Source organism: Labrus bergylta, chromosome 5 (assembly GCF_963930695.1).
Source record: "Labrus bergylta chromosome 5, fLabBer1.1, whole genome shotgun sequence".
Classification (NCBI taxonomy): Eukaryota; Metazoa; Chordata; class Actinopteri; order Labriformes; family Labridae; genus Labrus; species Labrus bergylta.
Window position 1 is genome coordinate 4329167 of NC_089199.1, and position 23235 is coordinate 4352401.

General features: G+C 42.9%; 1 protein-coding gene across 4 annotated transcripts in view; it reads left to right on the top strand.

The window, feature by feature from the left end:
* Positions 1-23235, top strand: part of LOC109994546 (plexin-A1) — a 179669-nt gene that overhangs the window by 147002 nt on the left and 9432 nt on the right. The window contains exons 16-27 of one of the 4 annotated variants that reach the window (XM_065954584.1): positions 1976-2143; positions 5172-5265; positions 6323-6559; positions 8017-8160; positions 9436-9670; positions 13305-13453; positions 14905-15161; positions 17925-17991; positions 21362-21508; positions 21834-21993; positions 22300-22403; positions 22752-22860. In XM_065954584.1, coding sequence (XP_065810656.1) covers positions 1976-2143; positions 5172-5265; positions 6323-6559; positions 8017-8160; positions 9436-9670; positions 13305-13453; positions 14905-15161; positions 17925-17991; positions 21362-21508; positions 21834-21993; positions 22300-22403; positions 22752-22860 — 1871 coding nt within the window. The remainder of the gene's footprint in view (positions 1-1975; positions 2144-5171; positions 5266-6322; positions 6560-8016; positions 8161-9435; positions 9671-13304; positions 13454-14904; positions 15162-17924; positions 17992-21361; positions 21509-21833; positions 21994-22299; positions 22404-22751; positions 22861-23235) is intronic. The other 3 variants (XM_065954585.1, XM_065954586.1, XM_065954587.1) reach the window with 3 other exon arrangements.

The window sequence follows — 23235 nt, forward strand, 5'->3', positions numbered from 1 at the left end:
GAGTCTCTTCTTGGCAAAGTGGCAGTAAACTGAAGTCTGGACTAAATCCACTCATGTATGCTGTCTGACAGATGGCAGTGGAAAGAAACCTCTCAGAAAAGATTATCAGTGAACTAAAACAAGCCCTTTTTTTTTACTAAGGGCGCAGTCACACTAGGCCTGCACTCATTGGTCATGTCCACATTGCGTACCTAGGCTTGTGTATGAGCAACTGTACCGAAGCACATGTCTTCCAACAGTGCCAGGGCCAAGGTAGTCTAGCATGCTTGAGCACTCCCACTGGTTAAACAAATTCGGGGGTTAAACGTGCTTGGGCATGGTACTTATTGTCATGGTACTTATTGTCATAAAGGAATTTTGAAACAGAATGTCTTCCCTCCTCGTATACATTTTCCACAGAAACTGAACTCTGGTGAACGATCTCTGTTGTTTCTTGTTTTAGAACAAACTCATTACGACATCAGAGTTTTTCTTATAGTGCTTTCTTTCTTTCAGGCAACAAGTGACAGCATAAGATAATGAGCTTGGAACCTATCAAGTTCTTTTTATATCATATCAAAAGAAAAAGTAAAGGCCAATTTAAAGCTCTGTAGCTCATCCTGAGAAAGGTGAACATAATAGTCTTGGCCTTTAATTCACTGAGCAGCAATAACCTTTATGGCCCAAGTAATGAACTGGATAAGTCCATCTCTTTTAATGTGTCTTTGTATTCAGTGAGGCCTCCGCTTTAATCAAAACCTATTTACCTCAAGTCACTCATCCTCTTATCTCCCTCTGCACCCCCTTTTTCCTTCCCTTCTCTTTTCTCTCCCTGTATCCCCTCTTGGCTTTCTTTTGTGTGGCCGCAACCTTGTCAAAAAATCCGTATGCGGCACCACAGGCGCTCTTGAGGACGAAAGTGTTGTGCAAGAGGTTGCCATGGAAACGCGGCACTAGCGGAATGTGGAAAGGCTGTGTTTTTTTTAAATTTTATATCCTCCTCCTTCTATTTTTCTTCTATCTTCATCCCCTCTCTCCAGTCCTGTCTCACTCTGAGGATGCTGTTGCCTCCCTGGAGACGGCGCGAATGTGTCCGACAAAGACGTCCCTGTTTTTGCTCTCTTTTGCCGTCTTTACGCACTTGCTCACAATGCATTAACACCAGTTGACACAGATGGGTAGTGCATTTTAGGACATCAGTTGACAAAAAACACACAGTTACTGAATGTTAATCTTCTAATTTAAAGACCTTCACACACTGCAACAACACCAGCGTAACACACTGATTACACCCATACTGCACATTAGTACATATAGTGTACACACACTATCTCATAGGTAGCCCTCAACCCACTGCCTGGTCGACACAGGGGGAAGGGGGGTTGGGGGGGATTCAATGAGCCACTGGAGTGGAGCGCAAAGTTTCTGGCAGCAGCACAAAGTTTTCCCAGCAGGTCACAGCTGGCTGCCTGTCTGCTAGGGAGGGAGTTACATCACACAGAGAGACGACCAGCCTGATCTGCCACTTCAGATCTATCAGCCAGAGAAAGCGCAGGAGGGAAGGAGAGACAGACATACAGGGAGAGAGGGAGAGAGAGAAGATAGAGCTTTGAAGTACAGCACTGTACTCCAATACTCTCCTACTGAGTGAGAGTCAAGCTGATGAAACCACTGCTGGACAGACTGAAAGATGCTGGCCTTGTAAATAGGCGACTATGTCACAGTTCTGTGTGTGTGCCTGTTTTTTGGTGGCATGTCATAAATAATTAAAAGGTGATTAAAGCGATAAAGTGGGATTTTTTATTCTGTGTCTATCTCATAGTCTTATCACTTGTCAGTCACCTACATTCTCAACATTCCTCTCCAGACCTACTGATGAAGGGACTGGAGCACCGAGTCCACACCAAGCGAAGCCTTCAGTGACCTCTCCATGCAACATCTAACTTTGTTTTTCTTCTCTGTCATTCTTTGCGCCCTTTATCGCATGCTCCTCCAGGCGGAGCAGCAAGGAGATAGTGTGTGTGACCCCGGCGGGACTAACCTCAGGCAACACCCCAGTCATGGTGGACATTAACGCTGCTGAGCTGAGAAACCCAGAGGTCAAGTTCAACTACACAGACGATCCAACAATCCTCAAGATCGAGCCTGACTGGAGTATCGCCAGGTGAGGACACAATCAGAGCCTGTCCCACAGCTCGTCTGGTTGAGATAAAACTTTAGTTTTAACCTGGCTTTGTATGTTGTGTCAAAGCTAGAAGCCATTACAATACTAATACATACTACTTGTATCCATTCCCATTAATACATACATCTTATCTGAAGTGACTGATCCAGAGGACAGACTTTTAAACTGGGCAGTATTAGCATGGATTACTCTACTTTAAGTTTAAGTTTATGACATATCTGCATGTCATATGATGATTTCATGATCTGTAATTTACTCCAACATTCTGCTTTATGTCCATCTATAGAACTGATACAAATGCATCAATACTTAATTCATCCTAGTGCTGGTTGTGCACCACATTAAAGTCTCCTTTCAGAGGTATAGCCAATTGAACTGAAATATGAACTCTATGCTAAAGGTGATGAATGTATTATTCTACCAACATACGCTTATTAAGTACAGAAGGAAAATATAACAATCCTTCCTCTCCATTTTCACACTGGTCTTGCTTTTCAAAGGCACATTATCTATTCTGTTTATCTCTAAGTTCCGAGAGTAAATCTTTGAACAGCTGTAAAGCCGACTCCTGAAGCAGAGCTGGTTGATGAGCTGCAGCCGAGATGTATCTTTAAATATTATTTGACTTATTGAAATGAGACTGCATAGCCACGGGAAGGTTTCCTGTGCAAACACGAGCTGTGTTGTGGAGGGAGAGAAAAAAAAAAAGCTTGGAGCCTCGAAGAGCTAATGGGCTCGCTTGCATGACCTAGAAACTCTTCTTCTCCTCAGCTCAGTCAAAACTGAAACCACACATAGACACACACATGCACACTAAAACACACACGCTGTTGACTTTCATATACCTAAAAATTAAAGTTAATTTCCTTAAAATTATCAAGTACAAGCCGATATTCAACGGGTATATCCCAAACTTGGGGATACATAACAAATGAAGGCTGAAGGCCAAACAATACATCTATATGATAGTATAAAAGTAAACGAGAATCAACTGCACAAGTTGTATGTTATGATCACAAAATCTGTTTTTAACAAAACAAATACTCTCCTACCTTCCTCTTATTTTGTTCTTGTACAGTAACGTTGCACCTTATAAATCAAAGTGGTATTTCTAATCAAAACTGGCATGTATTTAGTGTATGTCAGGTCTTTATTTGGGAGTATCACCTCTTACGTGAACCACATTATATTTCTCAAAGAGAATCATAGTGGAGAAAGAGTAACAATGCACTGCTGCATCACAAGGGAAGGAGGTGAAATGGGAGCCATGTTTCAAACTCTTAAGGGAGACAAAGTCTCTCATCATGCCAAAGAGGTGTGAGTTGATGAGAAGTTTAATTTAGAGTGGGATGAATGAAAGGTTGAATGTAGGCGAAGAAAAGGTGGGAATGAAAGCATTGGCTCCAGCCTTGGGTGGAAATGACCTCTGTACCAGGCTTGTGTTTAGTGTTTCACTCAGCGCTCCCGGAGGAGGAGGAGGAGGTGCACGGTTCTCCAGGCCAGTCACGCTTTTATTTACCCAGCTATTTTGTCGCCCTGTCCCCTTTAGTGACCCTTTTGCTGGAGCGATTTCAAACAGCGCTGAGGCTGCCTTGTCCGGAACACAATTCTGACAAGACTTAGACTTGCTCTCTTTTCGGAAGAGGCTCTCAGGCTGACAACACATACACATGGCACTGCAGAGATTACCCTCCACCATGTTTACAAAGTGAAGTACAGTTCAAACTGTGTGCCATGTAATGTAGACTGAATTTGTGGAAAAATATTCATATCCTTCACAGTAATGATAAAAAGTAATTGTCAAGTCTGGATGCATGTTCAAAGCTTCTATTTATATCTCCTGAATGAATCCTTTTTATGTTCGTGTGTACCACATCTATATCCCCCACCCTAGTTTGAGCCAATCACAAACCCCCATGCACTTTTGTACCGAGTAAGACACTGGTCTTACTTTCCCCTCATCCAATGAGTCCTTCTGCAGGGCTATTTGGACCTTAGAGCCTAAGACTGGCCCACATGTCCCTGCCTCAGATGCCATCACTTTCTAGTTTGTGCAAGAAGAAAAAAAAATACTGAAACGGTTCATGTTCTTGCAAAAGAGCTTTCTTAAAAAGTGTTACGACAGTGCTTCACAAGATGCTCTTTTCATGGTCTGCATTTAAAAAAAAGTAATATACCAGCAGTAAATCATTTGTATTGTTTTTTTTGTTTTTGTTTTTTTATTGGAGCCAGTGGTGACGCACAGTGCCAGTAGGCTTATCCCACTCTAGTTTTTAGGTTGTATGCTAACTTATTTAGTTGCTGTCAGAGCGGCTCACATCAGAAAAGTTCAGCCTCTCAGGCCAGCAGAGGCTGTTGGGAAGGCAGTGTGGGGGAATAGGACTCTCGCCCATATTACCCATGTCTGTGCTGATCACCGTCACAAAGAGCTGAATAGGTCACAGGTGAAAAGGTTACCGAGCAGATCACTGACAGCAGTGTGTTTGCTGACTTTATCTCACGCTACAAAATATCCCACGGTGCAATTTTTAAACACTCAGAAAACAATCTCCCTTGATTCAAGAGGTGCTGAGAAGTGGCCAAAAGCTTCAACTTACAGGAGTGATCCGACATATTCACTTATTCTTCCCTGCAGCCTCCATATTGGTTTAAAGAAGCTTTTAACATTCATGCAAGGGCTTTAGCATTACTGTCATTACCTGAAAATGGGTTTCCATGAGTAAGCGGGCAAAAAGGCTACAGCAGGAGCGAGCATTAATGCTAAATCGCCAACTGGAGGGCCCTCTTGGCTCCCACAGAGAACAGATTTATTAACATTTATCTCTACTGATAGGCTGCTGAATAGTGTATGCTCATGGACCCTCAAAGAAAGAAAGAACAGCAGGCATACATGAATATGTGACTGAGAAGTGCACATAGAATTCCTTTTTATTTTCCCAGAAACATTTTACAATTGTGGTTGTCTTAATTCTGTCTACAATAAGCATTTCTTTTCTCTTTTTTTTAGCGGAGGAACCATGTTGACCATCACTGGAACCAATCTGGCCACCATCAAGGAGCCCAAAATGAGAGCCAAGTATGGAGCTGCCAAGTCAGAAAATGTGAGTGGTTGGAATCCAGACACCCACACACAGTTTTTATTGACAAAACAAAAAAAAAGCAGTGACTTGAGTTGGCAACTGAGACTGAGTGAGACCAATATAGACACACAGGTGTCTTTCTAACTCTGTCTCCCCGTTGACTTCCCTCGGTGGAAAAGCTGATTTTCAGGCGATACACACACTCCGGGGATACAGACACAAGCACACACACCTGACCCGTCGGTCAACCAGCCAAGGGCCCATTTTCTGTTTGTTTTTGATGTTGAATTTCCTTTTAGCAGTTTAACCTTTGAAATGTCAACCAGCAATAAAGCAGCTCTGGCAAATCCCTCTCTCTTCACCTAACACCACAGGGCTTAGCTAACCTTTTTCTCTCCTCCTCCTCCTCTTAGCTGCAAGTAAAAATATCACTTATTTTTTTTCTTTGTCCCCCTCTCTGCAGTCAATTTTTATTTTTGCTTGGTTAATGTTTCCATTGACCTATACGCACAGACTTGTTCTGTCTCTGTGGGATTTTACACACCTTTTGTGTGCGAGCAAGTTAGTGCTTGACATATAAAACATAATGTAAGGCTGTAACATGCTGTGAAACTATGCAAAGGTCTCTTAAGCCATGCTGTGTTATCGTTAACAGCTACAGACTGACCTCTCCTGCTTCTCTGTGTGTCACTTTGTCTAATTTGTACACCGCACAGTGATTCTGGTGTCAAACCCCACAGGGGATTTTCGAGATGATATCAACACTGATTACAACTCTGATGTTATTAAGCCCGCCTCTTCCTCATTATGTCATTACGGAGACATTTAATCACTCATATCACATAACACGGCTTCAGTCATCATATATATATATATATTGCTGGTTATGTTTTAGTTAACATGATTTTTTTGGTATGAAATGAAAATAAGCAGCTTCTTTCCAACACGTCAAATTGTTTTAATAAGAAAATCACTGCATTTTATTAATTTTATCTTCTTCAATTTTTTCTCCTCCCTCCTTTCCTCTCAATTTCCCCCCTCACTCGTCCTCTCTCAACGTTTCTTCCTCCTCCATCAGAACTGCACGGTTGTCAACAACACTGTGATGGTGTGTCTGGCGCCTTCTGTGGCCGGATCTGACAAAAGCTTCTCTGAGGCGGGCAGCAGTCCTGATGAGATCGGCTTTGTCATGGATGACGTGCGCTCTGTGCTGGTGGTAAACGAGACGTTCAGCTACCACCCGGACCCCGTGTTTGAACCTCTGAGCCCCTCAGGCATGCTGGAGCTGAAGCCCAGCTCACCACTCATACTCAAGGTAAATTGCCTTTTGCTCTTGGCATTGATCTGTTTCGGCCTTGTCTCTACCTGGCTTTGCTTTACATTCATTATGTTCTTTGTCATATCTTCCTCCTCCGTTTCTTTGTGTCTTTCTGAATCAACTTGTCTTTCTCTGTTCTTGCGTCACCTCTTCCTTTATTTTGGCTGCCTACCTTCTCTTGATTTCAGGTAGTCGACCAGTAGACCAAAGGTTACTCTGAAAATGTGTAACATTAATGTCTTCAAGGACACAAGGACTCAAGAACATACGATGGTTAGCTAAGGTGACACACTGGAGGGGCAGTAATAGCTGATAGCAGCAGTTAGGTAACGTTGACTATTGTCAGCAATAATGACAGTTAGAATCATTAGCTGCAAGCATTCCTGTACAGATACTTTCCTCTCTCTTTCTTTCTTTCTTTGAGAGTATTTGTATTAAGTTGCAACATTACAATAGGCTATTTCTTTGCCTGCTGTCTCAAGTGGGGTTCTAAGACTTTTAAGAGAAAATAACTGTGTTTAAAGTCAGGCACAGAGTAAAGTTATGTTTATGAAATGGACCAGAGTGTTGCTGTACATCTTTCTATCAGATCATTTCTGAAGTCAGACTCTTAAGCCGTAGAGGCAGACCACATTGGAATCCTGTGTGCATTTAAAAAGCTTTGCCCCCACCCTCCCTTGCTGTCTTTTGTCATGTCACCTCTCCTCTTGAACTTCAAAGCCTCAGGAGCGAGAGAGGAAATTATCATGGAAAACTAAAAGCCTTTTTTCTCTCAGCCAATCAGGGAGGAGTTTAAGAAAATGAAGCATCACGCCTCTCTCCCCTGTAACTTTAAATATGATTCTATAATGAAAAGCTCTGATTGCCTCACTGTGCTGCGGGTAAAGAATTGCAGGAATAAGCAGCACAGAAACGGCATGCTATTAAATAATTGAGGAGAAATGAGATGTTCATCTGGATTTTAGAGCAATCAAATCCTCGCGCTCTACAAAGAAATAGTGGGAAAGGATGAGTAGGAAAAGGTACATTCATGGTAGAGCAGGGGGGAAGAAGGTACATTATGTGCAGTTTATTCATTGCACTTCGAAACACCCTTAAACAACAAACACATTTCTACACCTCTGTGTGTATTATCACAACAAAAACATGATAGACTCTCTCAAAATCATAATCCATATTTTGTTTGTTGAAACTCATGTTTTTGTCAGTTTCTATGAGAGGTATTATTTGGCAGCATAGAGAAGGAGCACTGTTGCTATGGTTTCCTGCAGTTAACAGTACCTTGCAGATTGCTTAGAGCTGTTGCTGGACCGTTGACACACACCTGCCAGCCAATCGGAATCAAGCAGTATTTTATATTTTAGAAGTAGAAGTAATTGTTATTCTATGTGTGGATTGCCTCAGACTTGGATATTATGAAGGTAACTGAAACATATGTGTATGTCTTTTTCCAGGGTCGTAACCTAATTCCTTCAGCTCCAGGAAACTCTAAGCTGAACTACACGGTGCTGATCGGAGAGACGCCCTGCGTTCTCACCCTGTCAGAGAGCCAGCTGCTGTGTGAATGGCCTAATCTGACCGGAGAACATAAAGTCACTGTGAGTCAAACTTTCATTCTTGTCTACATAGCGTGTGCTGAGCAGCATCCCAATATAATGTTGTGTCCTTTTACAGAATGTTAACTCTCACACAGAACAAAGCAATGTGTCACCACCGGTACAGGATTTTGGATACAGACTTTCAAAAACTGAAATGAGCATCATCCCTCTTTGGGTTACATTTTTTCATCTTAAGTGCCTGTTATTTCATCACCACTCTTGATTTCTTTTTTGCTTTTTTGCTTGCTCTGGAGCATCTGGCTTTCACATTTCTTTCAACCTCTCAGCCCGTTTTCTTCCATACCTCCTGCTCTCGCTCTGTTTCCACTGTGCTATTCATTCCTCCTCTTTATGTCAATCCACTTCCTGCTTTTTCATTCATTCATTCATCGTATTCTTTCTTCCCCATCCATCAGTCTTAAATCTCTTCAATTACTCCACATTTCTCTTCCCCATTCATGTAGCTGCACACACACACACACACACAAACACACACACAAACACAACCCATCTCTTACACCATTGGTTGTGTTTGCGACTGAGGCTTTCGATCGGTCTCATTTTGGCTGGCATCCTTCTTGGGATTTGAGGAGTATTGATATTCAATGGAGACAAAAAAATGGCTAGTGGGTGGGAGAAGTCTGTGTCTATTTTTACCCTCCTCCATTTGGTATTTCGTGGAAGAAAGGCGTTAGAAGATGGGAAAAAAAACATGACCTGCTATTTGTTGTTGTTGATTTTTCACTTGATCTGTAAGCCAGACCTGTTTTGATGAGATATGATTGAAAGTCATATGGATGTATGACTGTGTATACGTATATTTGTTTCACAGCCACGGGGCCAGAATGTTGCATCTCTCATCTCAGATATGAAAAGGATCGAGAGTTTTGCTCCGCATAATGGCTTTACCACACATAGCTTGGTTCATCAATAGAAATACAGTGTTGGCTGGAGCATTACAACCCTAAATATTTATAAATATCATTTTGGTTTATTGGGGGGGGTGTGTGTGTGTGTGTGTGTGTGTGTGTGTGTGTGTGTGTGTGTGTGTGTGTGTGTGTGTGTGTGTGTGTGTGTGTGTGTGTGTGTGTGTGTGTGTGTGTGTGTGTGTGTGTGTGTGTGTGTGTGTGTGTGTGTGTATATAAAAGCTTTGCAGCCTCAGCTTGGCACTCTGTCCAACACCGTGGCAAGAACAGCCACATTTTTTTTTGTGTGTGTTGTGTCTCTTCAACCTGCTAAACAAACAAGAGTTTAATTTTGCTGTCTGTCTACTAGGTGCGCGTTGGAGGCTTTGAGTACTCACCAGGGACCTTGCAGATCTACTCAGACAGCTTGCTCACTCTGCCTGCCATCATCGGTATCGGAGGAGGTGGTGGTCTGCTCCTGCTTGTCATCATTGTGGTGCTCATCGCCTATAAGAGAAAGTCGAGAGACGCTGACCGCACCCTGAAACGGCTGCAGCTGCAGATGGACAACCTGGAGTCCAGGGTGGCCCTTGAGTGCAAGGAAGGTGAGCTCAGACACAGGAGGGGTGTGACACTAGGAGCTCAAACCTCTAAAGTAACTCTCATAATGATTGTTAACTCAGTTCTCTTCATCTTTTTCCTCAATTAACTCCAATGTCCCCAAATAACTTTCTGTAAATCTCCCTGACTGCAGCTTACCTCAAATGCTGCACAGCTCCCATTCAGTAGTCGTATCCATCCAGTCTCTCTTTCTCCCTCCCTCTCACTGCCAACCGTTCCCCTGCTGATAGGTGGCAGCGGTGTGTGTGCATGCATGTGTGCGTGGGTGTTGGTGTGTTTCCAGAGGAGTACTTTGATCCGAGCCAGCCACCAGATGTTGGCTCTCCATCCCACGAGAGAGTCGCCTGGCTGGCCTCTCCACCATCCACGCTGCGAGATGGAGGTTAGATAGATACAGGACACAGAGGTGGGAAAATGAGGGGTAGTAATGAGGGAGGGGTTTGGCAACAACTAAAGCAGGGGGAGAATTTGAGAGAGAGAGAGAGAGACTTACACACCAGTGCATTAGCATATATTCATTTGGCAGGAGACAGCATGGATCCAGTGAGAGCCTATTGATGCTGCTGCTGGTTTGTCTGGCAAGAAGGAGCGAAGCAGATGGGGAGAAAGAGAAGGAGAATATTGATAACCATGATCATCAGGACACATTTGTTTTAGAGATAACTTCACTTGTTGCACCGCTTTAGTAACTCACATATAACAATGACAAATGTAAAAGTGCTGTTTTTACTAGCAGGGATGTCACAGATGTAACCCAAACCCTAAGATCTTCAGGTTTGGGTTTACTTCAGGTCAAAATGCTCTAACACAAAAATAATCTAAATATTGGCTATTGTATTGTATACAAAACAAATGGTCCTTTTTAATCTGTTATATTTTCTTCAAATTAGCAGATTTATGTGAGTGTTGTTAGACCAAGTCAAGCCTTGGTCCTGACTTTCCAGAGCTTGTAAAACAGCATGTCCTACCAGAATCAGCTGATTGATCAGAGCTTTAAGGAACAATTAAAATGGCGACATACTTTTCCAATGTAGCTTTTTTAATGACCAATTTACATGCATGAGAAATACGATAAAAAGCCAGAGTAATGGAGGCAAGAATGCATAAGCTTGACACAAGTGCACAGCTTGTTGTAAACTAATTGACACTAAAGAGACTCGGTGACTGCATTTCAAAGTTCACAGTTCTAATAACGACGGCAGCAGCTTCTGTGTCACCTGACAATGACAGAGGTGGGACTGACATGGCTCTTTCTACCGATTGGTCAGGGCAAAAATAATTTAAAATATCAGCTCTTCCTGAAAATAAAGTGGAGTTTGGTGAAATGGAACCATGGTAATTTTTTTTCAGAATAGGTTATATTTTTTATGTTCAAATCCTGTGCTCTTCATCACATTCAGAATCAGATAATTGCCAAGTACTTCTACACAATCAAGGACTGGTGTTTGGTGCAAAAACAGTAAACATAGAAGTAGAATAAAGAAGCAAACGGCTGTAAAACGGCTGTACTGCTACTGTTGAGGATCTTAAATGCAATAAAATAAGGAATATAAAGGACAAGTATTGCTAACAAGTAATCTGCTCAAAGTGTGTGTTCACTTCACACCACTCCCTCTGACACTAAAGTCTTCATATCTCACCCCTTTGCAACTTCCTGCAATCACACACACACAAAAACCTCACACCTCAGGTCAAACAATGATTGGCTGGGGTGTGAGGCAGTGAGACCAGGCGCCTTGACCCTGTCTGTCCCCCGCTGTCACCACTGTCTGGAAGACGACAACAGAATGGATGGAAGAAGGGGGACTGAGCGAGGGCGATAAATAAGGCGAACAACTTGTGAGAGGAGAAAAGGGAGGGGAGGGGGGCCACTGAAGAATAGATGGATAGGAAGATAATGAAGGAGGGGAACAAACTAGTAAGAGATGCTGATATTTCAAAATGAATGAAAAACATCAAAGTTGAACTTGAGGAAAGTGGGGACGTAAACACAGGGACAAGCAGAGGCTGAATGGAAGGACATCGATTAGGGATGGGTAGGTGTAGTAAAAGACAGCATCACACAAAATGTTGACTCTTAAAATAAATGAACAAAGAAGAGATGGAAAGAAGAGATGGGGCAGTTTAGAGATGGGAGAGGACTATTAGAGATCCAAAGAAAGATTGATGGCATAAGAGAGCCAACAGGAGGAAAAAAAAGATAGAGAGGTGACCTCTGAGATGTCACGTTGAAGGGAAGATAGAGGGGGAAAAAGCAGAGATTGAAGAGGGATAGGGTGACACAAGCCATCTGTTAGTCTGGGCTTTGGTTTGTTATTTGTTTGGGTTGAGTATACATGTGGTGGTGTATTTTGGATGCAGCTATAGGACTCACAAAACCACACACACAGCAATGTTTGTGGAACCATATATGCTTGTTTTTACCTCATTGGAGAATTAAAGCAGTCCAGTCAAAGCATTAGGCACAGGCACTATTGTGTTGGTTGTGGGTGAAATCATATTTTTGATTCCATTTTGTCCCTCTAGATGTGGCGTTGAAGTCACTGGAGTAAACGGACTGGGGTCAGAACACACACTCACTCTTTAATAGAAAATGTGTAAAAACATTGACACATCAATCACATAAATCATCTGGGCACAAGGTTATGTGTTCAGCTGAGGGGCAAGACAGGAAAAGTGTATGTTTGTGTGTGAGCGGGTGCTGTAGTAGGAGCGTGTGTGTGTGTGTGTGTGTGTGCGTGCATGCGTGCGTGCGTGCGTGTGTGTGTGCTCACAGGCTCCTGTTCCTGTGTGCAATTCCATCCCAAACGCCCCTCCAGCCACAAGTACCACAACACTTTCTTCCGTTTCTCCCTCCACTCCTCCTTCCCTTGAATCTTTCTCTCAGCTTTTAGAACAGAGTTATCACACAATGCAGCTTTTCACTGAAACTCCTCCATACGCCTCCATCTTTTCCTCAAGTTCACCTGAGTTGCCTTTTTTTTTTTCCTGTAAAATATGCTGTTTCCAAAAATCACATTGAAAGAGGCATGACGAGACAAAGTCAGGCTCTGGAGTTGATTTCAACTTTTTGTAGGTGTTTTAAGTTTGACTCCTTGGATCCTTTTCATCTTTTGTGCATCTTTTCAGTCCCCTCTTTTGGAACAAAAAGTGTTCCTGAGAGCGTTCCTGAGAGTATAATTTAAAATTGAATAAGATTAGCAGAAAGTCAGAATTTGCAAGTCATGTTTTATTGCTACTTACTTTTGCCAGCTGATTACCTACAGCAGGTTATTTCATCATACATCATACTTCTAAACATACATTTTCCCCACTGGAAATCTCCTCTTCTGCTCATGAAGAGAAGTATTTTAAACTTACTGAAACAATGGTTTCTTTGGGATAAAAAATAAACACTCGAACAAGTGAAGTACACATTTAAAACCAACACTGAAAAATGAATATTACCCAAATTGTCACCAAAAACAATCTTAAGATCTTGACTCCCTTTGTGAACGAATTTCTTTTTTTTAAATTCTGAGATACCTGTTTGTTACTTGGAACATAACTTTAAACTCAGAGTCACACAACCTTCATAATAATATTATATTCGTAACCACTACCTTTTCCTTTGTGCAGCCTTTGCGGAGCTTCAGACGGACATCCATGAACTCACTCAGGAATTGGACGGAGCAGGAATCCCCTTCCTGGAGTATCGCACCTACGCCATGAGGGTTCTCTTCCCTGGGATAGAGGACCACCCTGTGCTCAAGGAGATGGAGGTACGGGTCAGTAGAGAGCGCCTCGCACACATGCACACACCCCGAAGAACTAGATGAGGGTTTGATCTGTAATGCAAGACATTTCAACCGTGAACATTCATCTTTGCATTAAGACAAAAAACTATGAAAAAGCAGGATTGGAAAAGGTCAAAATTAATAATTAATAAAATACATATTGGCGGTTTAAGATTCCAATTAGATTTAGCTGGGTTGGGATAAATCTTAATCATATCAGAGCTGTACAAAATGAATATTTCAACCTAACATATTTCATCTTGAACAGCTTTTTATTCAGTGACTATAAAAAAAAAAATGGTCAGAAAAAGATGTAGTTTAAAGTAACAGTTTGGTCAAGCTCCAGTTTGATGGAATACATCAAAGGCCCTTTGAGTCCTGGTACACCTGATAGATTGCCTTTACAGGACTAAGCCTGTTTGAGGCTCCTGAAAAACCAATGTTCACATAAAACAATCACCCCTCCTCTACTTCTCCCCTTTAAAGATGGAACACTCTATCACTACCATGAACCTCGTCCATGTGGACGCTGTTACGCAGCACACACACACTCCTCAATCATTTTTCTGTGTTAGGACACAACTACACATACATCACATGGAGATGCACACTGTGCTGCATGCAAGGTGGTGGTCGCTTTGAGGCGTTCAGTATCTGCTGGTGCTATCAAGTGTATTCCAAAGGGAAAGTCTAGCGGGACATTGGATTTTCATTTGTATAGTCCAGGCAATCACAGGCCACAGTAGTGCGCTAGCAGGGAGATCAATTTCTTATTACAGCACAGAGCTCACTTTCTCACTTCAAACCTCTGTTCCTCTCCCTCAGAAGGGGAGGCCTGTCCTTTTCTTTGAGGGAGGAAGAGGTGAGAAGGGCTGATGGAGAAGAATAGTAAAGAGAGAACTGGGGAAAGAGAATAATGGGTCGTAAAACAAGAGCCAAAATGAATGTTATAGACTTATCTGGAGGCGGATCTTCCCCGTAGATATTTATATATTGTCATTGTCTCTGCGCATGTGTGTCCCTTTATGACAATGTAGTGATCATCTGATATCCGTTGTTCTTACACATACTCATTAATCCATTTCTCCACCTTGACACACAACCAATTCTTTTCTCCACATCCCCCTCACCACATCCTGACCTCTACCTTTTTGTTCTGCCATATTTCCTTTCTTATACTTTTCCTCCGCCTTTAACCTCTCTTTATATTTTACTTCCAAACATCCTTTGCATTCAATTCTCTCCTCCTCTTCTTCCCTTTCCTCCTCTACACTTCAACCCAATTGCCTGAATCCTTTGAACTATTCCTCCATCTTTTGGATTTGATTCATTTCCTCTCCTCCCCATATCCAACCACTGGCCACTTTCCCCCTCCATCGACTGTCCCTCACTTTCTCTCTTTACACTCTTCCCCATCTGCACCTCTGTCCCCTCCTCTCCAGGTCCCCGCCAATGTGGAGAAGGCCTTGACCCTTTTCGGCCAGCTGCTTACCAAAAAGCACTTCCTGCTGACCTTCATCCGCACCTTGGAGGCACAGCGCTCCTTCTCTATGCGCGACCGGGGCAACGTGGCCTCTCTCATCATGACAGCGCTGCAGGGGGAGATGGAGTACGCAACGGGTGTCCTCAAACAGCTCCTGTCTGACCTCATTGACAAAAACCTGGAGAGCAAGAATCACCCCAAGCTCTTACTCAGGAGGTAAGAAAACAGAGAGGGAGAAGGGGGGGAGGCAGGGTTGAAATGGGCTTGAACTCTGCAAAAAACCTTGTCACACAGGTAGATTCCCCACCTGGGGTTCAAGTTTGAGGTTACATCCCTTTAGTTATCATACCTCTCACTGGTTTGGGGCGTCCTTGAGTAGTGGCCACCTTGACCATTCAGCCGCAAAAAAAGAAAAAAGAAGCAATAAACTTCTTTTTTTTCACTTGTTGTTTTTGCCCTTCACTTGTAAGTGAAGGGCAACAGTGGTAACTGTATTGCAATCATACTCATCAAGGCGCTAAGATAGGAAGAGATAGAAAAAGAAGCAGCTAAAGTCATGAAGCAGGAGGGCGCTGGGCGGGGACTGTAGCTTTTAGAGGCCTACTATATGTGACGTTACTTCATCTCTATCTTTCAACCCTGTCCCTGTCAGAGCAGATTACACCCCTGAGCACACACACACATACACACACACACACACACACACACACACACACTCCCAACGGAGCCGCAGTCACACACACTGCGAGAGAAAGGTAGAGAGGGGTAAAGCACAAGCGGATGTAAAGGGGAGAGAGAAGAAGGATTTACAGGGGATGGTTATGAGGGATAGAGAAAAGGTAAAGAGGGGGAAAGGGCAAGAGAAGCAACAGAGGGAGGGGAGAATATGAGGTGACATAGGCAGAGGCTGAAAGAGAAAGGGGATGGAGTAGAAGGACAGAGGGAAAGAGTGATGGACAGAAAGATAGGGCAAATTGTCTAGAGGAATACCGGGGCTAAAGGCAAATAAAGGAAGGAAAAAGGTATGGGAGGTTTGAAAAGAAGAAGAAGGTGTAACATGATGGGAGAGGAGCAGGGGCAGACAGGAGGAGAAAGAGAAATGAGCTGCTGCAGTCAGTCGGGCAGGAAAAGATACACTTATTTAAAGAAAGACACAATTAGAGAAATGGCCTGACTCCAAATAAATTGGAATTAGACATTAAATGATAAAAAAGTTATATATATATTTTTCCTTCCTTCTTGTCCTCTGAGAGATATTTAATTAAAAATCTAATCAAATAAATGACTCTCAGCCAGTGTGCCTGTGTGAAGCCTTTTCCTATCCCCTCTTGGGGTGTACGGTCACAACACGCTGTCCCTGCTAACTACACTAGCCTCAGGAGCTGCTGTTAATAAGCTTGGAAATTATTACACATGGTTCTCACTGTTTTGGTCTTTTTCCAGCAACAGATAGTCTTAAGAACCTTTTTCCAGATGTATGCATATTCTGCTCTTATGTGGATTTTCATCCCCTGTGGTAAAGTCGGGCCTGAACGAAACATTATAGGCTGTCATGCTCCAAGTTTGCGTCCAGGAAAGCTGTGTTAACCCCCTGCAGTTCACACTTAAACATTTTGGAACAATAGATATTCAGCTGAATGAGTAGCTCACTATCATGCCCTGAAGTGCCCGACAGCATGTTCTGTCCAGGTGTATTCGCCTCCATCGTCCTCCCTCCCTCTGCTCCCTGTTGCCTCATCTTTCATCCACTTGATTTTGCTGACAGCCTTGAAAAAAAAAAAATTTGCTCCACATACATCAAACAGCACTGAACAGTCAAACAGGGAGGCTCGCGGAAGCGTAGGAGTTCACATCTCATTCCTGCTACAGGCCTTCTCTAGATCATTGGCCTAGTTTCCTAGTTGCTTTATCTTTATTTCGTTACTATTCCTCAGTTGCTCAAACACTTGAGTTGAGAAAAAAAAAAACATCTTCCTACAATGTCATTTCTCAACAGAATGTGCGTCCTTTACCGTTTTGCATCTTGTTCCTCGCTAATGACAAAAAAAGCATGTTTGCTAGAAGTGTGGGAATGTGGCCCAGTTAGACAACCCAGTAACCCAGCAGCAGACCAGTTCCAGTTAGCTTTGATGGGTATTCCATTCATCGAAGTGAAAACAAGGAATAGTAATTAAGCAGTCTTCCTGTTTCTCTCTAATGTGAAAAGGAAGGATTGCAGGAAAGCGAGGGGGGTAAATCTGAGGACGATGATGGAGAGGGAAGAAAATAATCACTCTGCTTTTCCCCTCACATACCCTTACTGCCGCTCTCTCCCTTTCTGCTGTTAAACAAATTAGACACAATAAGTCCGTAATTACAATGCCTTTTAATTGCTCATTCGCCGACTGATCACGTGCGTCTGCTCGATGGTGTACACGTGCAGAGGTTCCCCTCATTACACGGCAGGTTTGTGATTAACGAGAGAAGTTAGCGAATTATACTAATTGCTGTATTTTTAATGAAGACGAGTGTGTTTTGCTTGGGGGCGGGATTTGTGGGTGATGGAAGAGGGGATTGAAACAATGAAAGAAATGGAGGGGTTTGTTTTGCCAAGTTAATATATGTTTGCATGTGAGGGTTGGGGGGGGGGGGTGGCTGTTTGAAGGGCTCACCGCATGACAATTGATAATGCTAAGTGATCTCTTTGATGTTCTAGTGTGCAAATGCCTCCGCCCATGATGAAAGTGTTGGTTGATGCACACAGATCATAGCCATGGGGTGAGGATTTGGGGGGGGGGGGCATGTTTGAGTTGTGCTTCATGAAATATGAGCAAAGGTTGGGAATGACCACAAAGCCTCCTAGTGTGTAGTGCAGAGGGTTATGTGAGGTTCTCATCTTTGTGTTCTTTGTCTTTCTTCATCTCCACTCCCATCCTTTCTCTCTTGTTACCTCTGACCTTCACCCTCTCCTTTCACCTTCTCCAATCACCTCTCCCTCAGGACGGAGTCGGTCGCTGAGAAGATGCTCACCAACTGGTTCACCTTCCTGCTTTACAAGTTCCTCAAGGTAAAATTTGTCTTTCACACAGACAGGACACACACAACTTTTGAAGCGATACGTACACAACTGGTGTTTGAGAACATCAAAATACATCACAAACACACATGCACAGCTGCAGCATTAGATAAGACAGCAGGCTACCTATCCCTTACCTCCGTCTTTCATGTGGTAAATTCTCCTTCTCTCTGAATTTCGGGATCTGCGTTATGAAGCGCTCTTCACACACAACTAGCCATGTTGTTGTGATGGCCCTAGCCCGTCACACCAACCTGTCCTCTCTTTGTGTCCCTCACTGGATTCGAATGAAGCCAGAAAGTGTGTGTGTGTGTGTGTGTGTGTATGCATAGCTGTGCGTTTGTATCCCCCCTCGGAGCTTTGGAGCTTAGCAAAAAAGGAAACCAGAGATCTTACACGAATGCATTCTCTCATTTCTCTGTCTGTACGTCTCTGTGTCTTTATGTTCTTTTGCTCTTTTCGAATTCCTGTCCCTCTGATATGGAATCAGAGAGAATTATTGGGGCTTAAACTGTGCTAAATTCTTGTTTCCACTCATGCATTCTCCAAATTCAAACATGTCTGCGGCTAATCAGTTTGCAGCGGGGTCTTAAGCCCCCACCAGGACATACATTCTGGTGGACAGCAACCAGCCAAGCCCTTGGGGGTCCCAGTTGGCATCTGGGTGTGCGTGTATGTCTGTAACTTGGCTCTAAATGTGGGACTGGACAGCCATAATTGGGTTCATAGACAGGGGAGTGGGCTCGCAGGGAAGCTGCTTGGGAATCTTTTCCATTAGCTGTTGACTAACTTCAGACAAGAAGAAAACAATACTTAGGATGAAGGAATGCAGAGAAAGTTGATAATAAGTGATAATTGACAGACCAGAGGATATGTTGGTGAATTTTCTTTTTCCAACAAGGAACAAAGAGTGTAAGAGGAAATAGGAGGGGAAGTAGAAGGATTGGGAAAAGTGAGCACTGAAGCCAAGACTGGCTGAAGCGAACAGCAAGGTTACCAAGCCAGCCTTTCATCTAACCCCTGACAAATCTGCGCCCCTCTTTCTCCTGAGTTTTTAAGGGTCACATAAAAGAAAGGCCTGGAACAATTTCAAGGTTCAGCCAGGTGTGAATAGAGATGGGTAAAGGTCAAGTCGTTGTTCAAAGGGAGGAAATAGATGAAGCTTTTTCTTACCAAAGGGAACAGGAGTAAGGAAAATAACCTTTAATCCATTACCTTACTCTAAGGGTTGAGGTTGTCCTCTTGTGCATTGGCTGGTTTGAAAGAAACACGTGGTTTCTTTTTTACTGGACCAGATGGGCTGTGTGTTGCTTTGGGTTCAGTTGAGAGGATGCTGTATGATAATGTGCTGGTTTAAGTAAAGTTCAATGGAAGAGGATGTATCTTAACGGTAGCAACAAGACGCTGTTAACACATAGTGTTTGAGGATTTATTTCTACACTGTAGAAAAAAGTTTGAAGCTGCAGCACTAAACTGTTTTTTTAATGTTGTGTAGAGGACGTCAGCCGGTGTGCTGTGTGTTCTCCACAGGAAGCAGGCAGTGCTAGATTTTCCCACAGAGTTAATCTGACAGCAGCGAGCTCACCAAAATGACTGACGTGTTGAAGCATGAACGTGGCCGTCTGAAGGGTGAGGGCAGGACTTGGCAATAGACTTCCTCTGCCTCACTCTGCCAGGCTGAAATGGCACATCAAAAGAAGAGAACTGTGAAATGATTAAAAAATAATAATTCCAGTGTAAGACATTTCTTCACAGTTCAGACCATTATATCCCTGAACAAGTCGTCTTTTAAGGAATCCCCTATTTAAAGACATGTTGACCATATTGGATCAACACTGGTATCTTTTACATGTGTAACAAAAACACACTCTAGCTTTCTACATTTGAGACCATTTTAAAACATAAATTTCACACGTAGGCCGCCATTGTTGCATACACTGCAGTGCACTCAGGGTACTCTCTCCCTTTCTCTCTCTCTCTCTCTCTCTCTCTGTTGACATTTACAAGCAGTTGTCGCACAGACACCAAAGTATTAGCTCCACTCTCACCTCCTTCAGGCAAAGTGTATAGGGGAAAAGATTGATACAGCCACTTGATGTCACTACCCAGAGTGCATTGCGGTGTATACATCAATGGCAGCTTACGTGCAAACTTGTAATTTTAAATTTTCTTGAAAAGTAGAAATCTAGTATTTACATACATGTAAAAAAAACAATGTTTATCCCATAAGGTCAACATGTCTTTATATGTAAGGTCCCCTTTAAGAAACACAGACACAGCAGTCCTCTTCCTTTTACTTATGATCCTTCAAAGGTCACTATGTTCACTTGAAACAGATTCAGGTTGTAGGTCAGTAAGATTTTTAGACTCATTTGAACAAAGACCATAAGAAGTTCTTGAACGCTCTGTAGAAAGATTTATATTGTCCTAATGTTGCTTGAGTTATGTATCATGTTTAACAGAATATGCTTATCTACTATTTTATCTCAAGGCCCCTCAGAATATCTGATAACCCTATAAGTGGACTCAGCTCACCAATCATTTAAAGAACTTAAAGTGAGCCAAAAAATAAAGTCAGTGATAATACGTCATTGCACATGAAATGTTCAAACCCAGTATGAAATACGAGTGTATTCTTATTAGTGGATATCTAACCCGAAGGATCTTTTAAAGCAGAACAGAGCAGTTATAAAAACAGGCAGCGCTGACTTGGCAGGCCAGCACAATGAGCGAGTGAAAAAGAGGTGTGGAGAGAGAGAGAGAGCGAAGGAATGAAAGACGGAGGCCCAACATCCCAACGCTCGTTGCCTGGTTGACACGTCTCACACACCAAAGTGCTTCTCCAAGCGTTTTTTACCCCTCAGTCGTTAACCTTCTATTAACTCCTCCATCAATTGCCACTCACTCACACACACACACTCACTCTCCTCTCCTTCTTGCTCACTTACTTACAGACACACACACCCATACACACACACAAACACACTAACAGAGATTTACAAAGAGAGTTTTTTTCAAGACGAGACACAGGGGAGAGACTGGAGAGTGTGTCTGGGAGAGAAATGGTGTGTGTGCTGTACTTTGTTCGTTTCCAGCAAGCTGTCAGCCAACACAGACCATGCCCCATGCCCTCGTCATTTACTGCTCAGCCTGTGATTGGCTTAAAGGAGATTAGAAATATAATTGGAGAGTTGAGCAGCAGAGCTACACAGTTTTTGCTTTGTGTACTATTTTGTTGGTAAAGTTTTTATACATTTAGCAGCCTGTATTTTTCTCCTTTTACTTCCCCTGGTCATTCACTTCTACCTTCCTCCTTCTCCCTACTTATTCTCCATCTGCGTCTCTTCTTCCCTGCCTCCAGGAGTGTGCTGGCGAGCCTCTCTTCATGCTGTACTGTGCCATGAAGCAGCAAATGGAGAAGGGACCGATAGACTCCATCACAGGAGAGGCCCGCTACTCCCTCAGCGAGGACAAACTCATCAGGCAGCAGATTGACTACAAGACTTTGGTCAGTATTTGTGTACTTGTTGGTGAATACAGACAGGAGGGTCACACATTTGGATTCATTAGGGTGATGAAGATAAAACCAGAGCCACTGATACAGTGATTTAACGTGCAGAATGTTATTGTGACAGAATTGTCAATCTACATTACAATAGAAACGCCAATAAAGACTCACATCTTTACTGTTCCGCAGTTGATTATTGATTCTAGACTGCAGCATGAAGTGCCAGTTTTAGGTCAAATATCAATGCAGGGTCATGCTTCTTCACCTATATAGCTAAGGCTTCCACTGTTTTTTCGCTCATTCTTTCTGACCTCTGCCTCCACAGACGCTGCATTGTGTGAACCCAGAGAACGAGAATGCTCCGGAGGTGACGGTGAAGAGCCTGAACTGTGACACGGTGACGCAGGTGAAGGAGAAGCTGCTGGACGCCGTGTACAAAGGCACACCATACTCCCAGAGACCCAAGGCCTCCGACATGGACCTGGGTAAGGAGACGGAGAACAGAAAGACACAAAAAACACATTTCAAGCACAGGTGCACTACCACAGGGGGGTGAATCTGGAATCATTTCAAGGGCTCTCTGAAGCAGGAGGGTGCCCTTCACACAGGAGAAGCTATTCTGAAACAGAATAGATAGAAGATAGAGGAGTCAGACAACTAAGACCCATTTACAATCATCCCTCAATTAACTTTGTCGTCTTACTCTTAAGAAAGTGAAAACAACTTTGATATTTACATGGACACAACCTTACCGGTATCTCCTTATGTGTGTGTTTGTGTGTGTCTGACAGAATGGCGGCAGGGTAGGATGGCTCGCATCATCCTGCAAGACGAGGACGTCACCACAAAGATAGACAACGACTGGAAGAGACTCAACACCCTGGCTCACTACCAGGTACCCTGCTGCTCAAGCATAGCACAAGTCCCATGATGCACCATGTCTTGTCAAGCAGTTACTCCATATCGATTGGGTTGCACACAGTTGTTGCTTTAAAAATTCATTCAAGTGCAGAAACTGATGTCATGTGTTTTATTGTTTTAAGTCTATACTTAAGGAAACAATGTCATAGATGTCATTTTTAATGCATTTGCATTGATTGGTTTCAAAGGCCACTTACATAAATCTGTACTGAGTAAATAGAAAATATCATCAGCGCAGTGATCTTTAGTGAGGCTGGACTATAATCTTGCTGCTGGACCTTTTGTACCGTAATAATAACCGATGTTGAAAATCCTGTTTCAGGTGACAGATGGCTCTGTGATCGCCCTGGTGCCTAAACAGAACTCAGCCTACAACATCTCCAACTCCTCCACATTCACCAAGTCCCTCAGCCGATACGGTACGAGAGAAGGTGTGTCTGTTTTGACTGTGTGCGCGTCTGTGTGTAGTACAAGTGTAAGCATGCGTCGTTTCATTTTATAATATGTGTGAATGTAATGCTAACAGGAATAAACACTCTGTAAAACACACAAATATGTACACGTCATGTCAGCAGACTAGTTTAGTGCCTTTCAACTAATCTAGGTGAATTAGATGACGTATGTATTAACAGACATTATAAACATTTGTATTAGTCAATTTATTGAACATTTTAAGATATAACAAACACAAAATAAAAAGTATAAGCAACTCAGGATCCATAGCAACAAATAAATAACTCACTCAAATAATATGGTTCATGTTCAAAAGGGTTAGGAAGAAGTTTCTGGTCCTACCCCCTCGTATA